At 42.9% G+C, this 8,227-nt stretch overlaps 1 protein-coding gene across 1 annotated transcript in view; it reads right to left on the bottom strand.

Annotated features, from left to right (window-relative positions):
- Positions 1–7,208, bottom strand: part of LOC308650438 (putative olfactory receptor 2W6) — a gene marked incomplete at both ends in the record, with an annotated part of 36,353 nt that extends 29,145 nt beyond the window's left edge. Inside the window, one exon of the mRNA XM_081296445.1 lies at positions 7,190–7,208. Within this exon, the coding sequence (XP_081152571.1) occupies positions 7,190–7,208 (19 nt within the window). The remainder of the gene's footprint in view (positions 1–7,189) is intronic.
- Positions 7,209–8,227: the final 1,019 nt, after the last annotated feature.

Genomic DNA, 8,227 nt, shown 5'->3' on the forward strand with positions numbered 1-8,227 from the left:
AATGCAGTATTACAAGCTTTTGTGATGTTTAAAGATTCTGTATTTAATTTATTTTCTGATAGTCAGTATATACTTAATGCAATAGTATCCCTTGAAGATGCTGGTAGGATTTCTCCTTCCTCTACTGTTTTCTCTATTTTTTCCACTATACAAAGTCTAATCTGGGACAGAAAAGATCCATTCTTTATAGGACATATCAGAGCACATACAGGATTGCCTGGAGCCCTTAGTTTGGGCAATGATTTAGCAGATAAAACTACACATGACATACATATTTTCTCTACACTAGAAGAAGCTACAAATTTTCATAAACGGTTCCATGTCAATGCTAATACTTTACAAAAGTATTTTAAAATAACTAAGGAAAAACCTAGACAAATAATAAAACAATGTCAAAATTGTGTGACCTTTTTACCACAAGTTAATCTTGGAGTCAATCCTAGAGGACTGATACCTAATCATATTTGGCAGATGGATGTCACACACTTGCCAGAATTTGGAAAATTAAAATATTTGCATGTTACAGTTGACATTTCTTTCAGATTTTTGATGGGCTCCCTTCATGCCAGAGAAAAAACTAAAGATATTATAGCTCATTGCTTACAAAATTTTGCCAGTGTGTGCGTTCCAAAACAGTTAAAAACAGATAATGCCCCTGGCTATACTTCTACCTCTTTTAAACAATTTTGCTCATCATTTGGCATTACTTATAAAACAAGAATCCCATACAATCCACAGGGACAAGGCATAGTTGAAAGAGCTCATCAAACTATTAAAATGTACTTATTAAAGCAAAAAGAGGGAATTGGGAAGGGGTGTATATATTCCCCAAAGATAAACTTAAAATAACCCTTTTTACTCTAAACTTTTAAAATTTGGATTCATCAAGGCTTAGTGCTGCGGAAAGGCATATGTGTCCAAAAAATGTACATAAGCCCAAGGTCCTTTGGAAGGATATTCTAACAGGACAATGGAAAGGTCCTGACCCAATGATTGTCTGGAGTCGGGGGTCTGTTTTTGTGTTTCCACAGGGAGAACAGCAGCCGATTTGGATTCCAGAGAGACTAACCAAAGAAATTTCTACAGACCAAAAGAAGATGATTTGACTCAAATCCATAACAGCTGATATCCAGAACTCCAGTTTGGCTATTCTAACATCTGTGACAGTGATTCTCCCACACCTGGAGGCTAATGAATAATGAACACCATTAAAGCCTATTTCAAATGTAAAAAACCTTGGGGCTTGCTTGTGGAATTACCTTCAGACCAATAAGCAAGTTACAGGAAGAAGGATGGGATATCAAAAAAAAAAAAAAAAAAAAAGTCAAACCCAGGTGGTAACCAGGATGCTTTTTTTTCAATATCTATTTTATTATTACCTTTTCCCACATCATAAAGTTTTATTTTGTTTTTCGAGCTCATAGAGACCTAGGTTAATGTTTTTCTGATCAGTTCTATTTTTTGACTGTGGAGTTTTTAAACATTGCAATGGAGATTTCACCTGTAAAAAGCTACAAGGCCTTTATTGTGTTATGTGTGGTATGTATTGTATCATGTGTGCACACTAGTGTTTTGTGTTGTATGTCTGTTTGTGCATATGTCCATATATCATATATGAGGAGCGCTCATGAAAAAATGGATCCAAACATTTTTTTATTCAAGTGATTTAAATGGTTTAATTTAAATTAGATAAACAGCTGTTGATGATTGTTTTTAAAGGTGGTTAACAGATCTGTTTGTTTACATTCACATTTCCTTTTCATTATATTTAATAATTCTGTTCAGGATAATGTAAATTGTTCAGAAAATTGTTTTCTTAGTGTCTGCTGGAATGTTACATAATTTCTTTTTAGCCATCATTGCCAGAATTCCTATCTTCATCCCAGTGCTGGTGAAGACAAAGATAAAACCAAACTACAGCTTCTTCAATAGCTATCACAGTAAACTGAATAAACTGATGCATCAATGAATAATAACTCAACAAGTGACGCTCAATCAAGGAGTCGATTTACTTTGGGAGGAAATGGACACATTGATGGATTCCTCTGCTTTGAACTGCTTGCAGAACTTTCCTGGACTATGTATCACTTGTATGCATTGTGAACTATCTGTTGGTGCAGCAAATTGTGGTAGTGCTGAGGCATCTTTGCTGATGGTGTCATCGGTGGTACAATTTTTCCAAAAAGAGCCATCATTTGGCTTGGTGTCATGGCATTTTGTATCCTCCTCCCTTCTGCTTGTGATAGTTTAAAATTTGGGGGCCAACAGAGGTGAGGCAAAGAACCTCACCCCCCCACTGGCACCAAGGCCAAATTTGGGGGCCAACAGAGGTGAGGCAAAGAACCTCACCCCCCACTGGTGCAAAGGCCTATCCACAAGTATGGCTGGTGCAAAGGCCAAATTTGGGGGCCAACAGAGGTGAGGCTAAGAATCTCATCCCCCCCATTGGTGCAAAGGCCTATCCACTAGTATGGCTGTATGCTGGACAGTCAATGACAGGTAAGATCCAATTGCAATGGTACCAACCTAAGACAGGAGGCTGACGCCTTGAGGTCAGCTCATCCGATGACAGGTAAGGACCATATGTAGATTTGGACAACCTAATACAGGCACGGTCCCTAAGCCACATGCTGGTTGTTTAATTAAACAGAAGGGGGGAGATGTTGAGAGCCACAGCCAAGTCAGAATGACGCCTGGCATATTGCCAGAGGGAATGGTTGAAAGGTGATGCCAGCGAACCTTTGAGATGATAATTTGAGTTAAGCTATATATAATTGCTGTGATGCTGGATTGATTGAGTTGTATATGGACCCTGCTCCAGGAATAGGGCGGCTCTGGGAATCTGCCTCTCTGGGAATCTGCCTCTCTGGGAATCTGCCTCAGGTGCCCGCTACTTTGTAGTTCCCGTGCAGTTCTCGTGGGGGTTCGGGGGTTCAGCGAGATTGGGTGCTTGGAGCCTGGTGGAAGGAGTGTGTTCCTGAGTAGTGCGTGCAGTGCCGGTGAGAGTTGGGGAATAAAGAATTGCTGTTTGAACCTACAAGGCTTTGTGGTGGCTCGGTTATTTGTGCCCAGCCAGACTGCAGCACAAGACTGCTGCTTTGGAACTGTTGGTGAGGCATTTCAGCATGTGGGAACTGTCTACAATGAGAACAAGGTTGATGAGTTGCAAAGGCCTCGGTGCAGCCCCTGGGGGATTCTGCTGGTGGATTTTAATGTGTAGTAAGGGTGTGTCCATAGAGCTAGCAAGGCATGAAAGTCCCATTTGACTCCATTTGGGGCACCAGGCTTTTAGGGAGACCGATGCATCTGCTAGTGGTTTCCTATCTGACAGAGAAAGTGCCTTCAAACCAGAATCACAGAGAAAGGATGCCTGGAGCACATGCCTGGATCCTCTGACCTCCCAGTCATTACAAATCAACCTTTAACTGGCTGTGTGTTCATATTTTAATGCTGCTGTTGAAAAACCAGCCTCTATCTCAGAGCAAAGCCTGTCCAAGGAAGGGGCTTGACCTTTGTCCTTGGAAAGATCCACAGAGCACTCCTAGGCACATACCCACCTGCTGAGTTGTTTATCTACAAATAACAGGAGAGGTCTTCAGTGCCAGGTGTCCCTGACTCAGTCAGGCTAGGTGGGGACCCATAGCAACCCCCTAGCAGCCACCAATCAGCATGAGACAGGGAAATACCTGCGATGCCAGATGACCCTCCCAGTAGTTTATGGTGGTAGATAATGTGTTGGAAAACCACGTAGTTCAGCGTGAACCCCCCTCTTGGCTTAAACCAATCAGTTTAAAGGAATCCTCCTCTCCCCTGCTCAACTTGTTGCTACCAGTGAATGTGCTAGTCATGTTTTAGAGTTGTTGGTGTGTGATATTTGCTAAGAGATGCTATGGTGTATGTGAAGTCCCTGCCTTCCCCAAAGAGTGTATAAAACTGCTGCAAACCCTGGGCTCGGGGCCTCTCATTGTCATCAGTTGCTGTGTGCGTGCAGAGGTCCCAGCTAGCTCGAAATAAACACCTCTTTGCTGCTTACATAGATCTTGGTCTCTGGTGGTCTTTTGGGGGTCCCAAATTCGAGCATAACACCATTATTTTGTACTCTTATCAGAAATAAAGTTTAGAGCTTGAAGCATTGTAATTTTGCATATGATGAATCTTCTTTAACAACAGTAAATTGTCAGTGTACATAATGTTGGTTTTAAAATGGAAAGTAGAGGAACTTTTAGAATGAGCTTATAAGGGAACACTTCTTAGAGAAGTGAATTTTCCACTGAATATTAAAAGCTGACATTTATTTTAGAAAAAAACTTAGGTAATATTGCTTGATAGTCTGCAATGTACTTTCACATATTGTGTATTTAATAAGGAGAAAAATAAAAGTAAGAGAGAGAAAGAAAGAGCAAGAACACAGGGAACATTTTAGCTGAAAAAAATAAATACTAAGGGAAGAGAAAGAGGTGTTGCATACTTTTAAGTCAAAGAGAAAAAGATTGACTTGTACAACAGGAACCATTTAAATCTGCCTTACTACACTCCCTTCAAGAATTCAGGTAACAGTTTGTCTATTCCATTGCTCTCACATGTTGAAGAGTGAGTGATAAAACAGCAATTCCTTCTTACCATTGCACACTAAAAAGAGCTTACATAGATTCCCTCCAGACAACTCTTTCCCACCAGCATCTGCAGAGCACCCTTGGCTTCCCTCTTCCTGCCAGAACTCTAGAACCAGCTTAAAGCCTCACAAGTCCCTTGAGCCTAGACCTTCCTCCTTTTGCCAGTTCCAATCATCATTCCTGAGTTTGCTTGTTCTTCTGACATTTTCAGCCCATGACTGGGCTGTTCTCTCCCCTTCAACTTACAAACATGTTATCATCTTTCTCATCTAAAAAGCAATTCTCTGCATTTCCATTCATCTCCTAGGACCCTTCCTTTCCTCTCGCCTATGCAGTTCCTTACAATCCTGTTGATAGATCTGAAGGGGTAAAGTTTCTAAGCTGCAAAGCCTGAGTTAAAATGTAAAGGACCAGGTATTGTTAAGTTCCTATGCTACACTCAAAACCTGAAATTCCTGTAGCTGTTAGGACAATTCCCGGGACTGCCCAGTAGATATTCCCCCCGACCATTTAGTTGTTTAATAACCTAGGACCCTGTGCAGCTTGGCACGTAGGCATCTCAGGGCCCAAACCAATCAGTTTGAATGTACCCCCCTTCTTAGGAGTGACCTATCACCCCTGCCCCACCTGTTCCCACCAATGAATGGACTAATCATGTTTGAGAGTTGTTGTTCAATTTTCCCACGCCTCATGATGATTTGCTCTGACGTATGCAAAGCCCCTTCCCTCCCCAAAAAGTGTACTTAAGCACTGCTCAACCCCTGCTCGGGGCTCTTGGCCGCTCTCCCTTCTTGAGTGAGCATGGAGCCCCAGCGTGCTGGATTGGATCCTCAATAAATCCCCTTTTGCTGTTGCATGAGCCCGTCTCTTGGTGGTCTCTTCCTCTGACGTTCGCCGGACCCTTACAGATCCAGCCCGATTTTCTCTCAAAATTGGGAGCCATCTCACCACAAAGCCATGAAAAGATAATTTCGGCTTTACTATAAATTACTGCAAATTCTGAACGTGCTTGGAATGCCTGCCCATGCCTTGAACTCACCCATGTCTGGCTCTCTCTGACCAGATAGCAGCCCTCTCTGAAACTTTAGTGATGCCTCATAAATCTTGGCCTTCCCTGGCCAGACAACAACCCTCTCTGAGGCTCTAATGATCCTCATAAATTCTGATGTTGGGGCCAGCAAAAATGTAAACTACCATCAGTGTTATGCTCCTCAGAGTTCTGTTATCTGTAACCCCCCTTTGTGTAACTTTCTGGGCTACAAAGCTGGGCTGCAGGAAAGCTGGGGTGCTGTCTTATTCCTGCAGTTTTGGGAGGGAGAGGCAGCCTGGCCAGTCAAAATAATAAGCTTGCTTTAATTTGATTTTAATTGGAGTCAGTGGTCTTTTCTTGTGTCCTGGTCTAACACTGTCCCCACTGCAGAAGATCCTCTCAGGCTCACTTCAGGCAGAACTCACCCAGTGCCTTTCCCCACAGGGTGAGTGCAGCCCCACACTGCCACTTTATGGCTACTTGGCCTGTTAGCCATACTTTGTACAGGTGATCACTCTTCCCTTCCCGGAAACTTACGGCTGTTTACCGGTTATGAGTCCTTGCTTCCCCAATGCTGAAGTACAACACCAGAGAAGCACGCCAAGGCAAGTTTAGAGTGGAAAGTAGAAGCTTTATTAAGAACAGTAGAAAAGACTTCTCCCCGGAGGAAGAAGGGGACCCAAGAGGTGGAATCCATGGAAGGGTAAGGTCTTCCCTTTTTTATAGCTAAGGTTTACTTTCAGATTTCCCACATTCCCGTGGCAGGCATTTCTGCCCTTTGTTCTGTTTTCTTGCAGTGATGAAATGTAGGTGGGAAGGCCCAAAAGGAGGGGCAAATGGGCCAGAGGAGTAATCTGGGCAGGAAGAGCCTGGGGCCACTTTTGATTAGCACCTCTCTGTTTGCTGAGAGCTGTTTCATTAACTGTTAGAGTCTGTAAACAAGTCAGGATGGCACCTGGCATTTTGCCAAAGGGAGTGGTTTGTGAAGCAACTGCCAGCGAGCCATTAAGTGTGGATATTCCTTATTGGTTGACTGATGTATCTAGTTTATGTTAATTAAGATAAGCTGTGAGGAATGTATATATACCCCTCCTGTCCTACGATAAACGGCTCCCACTCCTGCTGTATCAATGTACACAAGTTGCTCGTCATCCCCTGGTTAGTATGCTGCAGCCGGACTGTGGCAATTAACAGTTCCTTAGGATGGGCTCTGGGCCTTGGGGACATCAACATTTCAATCTCCCTCAGTGCTGCTCTGCTTTCCCGGGCTCCATTCTCTATAATGTCCTCCATTTTATTTATCTTACTCGATGTTAGACCCGATTTACCTAACTACCTGTCTTTAAATCTGGCTCAGAAACACTGTCTGCTCTTTCCCCCAGGATCACCCCTGCTCCTGATCCCCCTCAGTCCCTCCTTCCATTCCTCCAGTTTCTCCCCATTTCCCTGACCTGAACTTTGTGGTAACTCCTCCCTTGGCTGGGAACACTTCCCAGCTGTCTGCAGTGTTGGTGTCCCTGTCTCCCTCGGGTGTTTGTGGACTCACTTTCCTGCACCTTCTCCATGATCCCCAACCCCACGGACCTCTGTCATGCTCATAACACCTACATGGCTATAGCTGTAGAAGTCAATTTTCCTCCTCTTTATGGGAATGCAAGCTCAAGGCAGCAATGATCTACTTTGTGTAAATATAGCTATATATTCTGCTCCAGAACCTAGAATACTGGCTTGCACCCAGCAGCTGCCAGCAAATGCACATTTGTGAATGGCTGCCGGAGGAGGAAGAACTTGAACATAAAATATGAAATAGGTGAAAGTTGTCTCCAGGGCCCTTGGACCACCTGTGGAGACAAGATGGAAAATGATCTGATGCTCTGACAAGCAGCAGTTATAATGCTCCCCTCCCACAGCCCCTCATTGAAAATCACAGTGAGTACAAACTCCAATGCACAGAGGCATGAGTGATATTTATTTTCTGGGAGGAACTTTAAGCACCATGGCTAAGAGTTACACAACTATGCACAGTGTTCAGAATCCGGAAAATCATTTCCAAACCTCCATCACTTTAGGTAAAAGATAATCTGTAAGGATGAGTGTGGATTATTGAAAGAATACATCTATAAAAAATAAAAACAAAATATTCCTTCTATGCAATTCCCAAGAGAAGATATACAATTAGAACATATTTAATTCATTTTTGATAAGCTTTGTAAACTACTTTATGCACCAAGTAAAAAGGTGGTGCTGGGTGTAAAAATGTCCTTGAGGACCCAGTGACCTTCTCCTCATGCACTCTGACACCCTACAGCCTCTGATAATAGTTCTGAAGAGGGTAGAGAAGAAAGTGGTGAAACATGGGCTTTGTCAAGGAAAAGTGAAGCTTTTAAGAGAATTCGGAGTCCCCTAAATGGCTTCCAACATGGTGTAGCCACAGACATTACACCCTGCCTCCTGATTACCTGCCTGGCTCCAGATGTCAATTTGAAAGTGATGCATGTCTAAGCAATATCCAGATGTGGTGAAAATTATTGACATTGTTGTTCTCTGGAGATGATTCTGAAAGAGTTTATTTACAAAGGAAGAG

Source organism: Spermophilus citellus (genome assembly GCF_964194105.1).
Source record: "Spermophilus citellus genome assembly, chromosome: 5".
Classification (NCBI taxonomy): domain Eukaryota; kingdom Metazoa; phylum Chordata; class Mammalia; order Rodentia; family Sciuridae; genus Spermophilus; species Spermophilus citellus.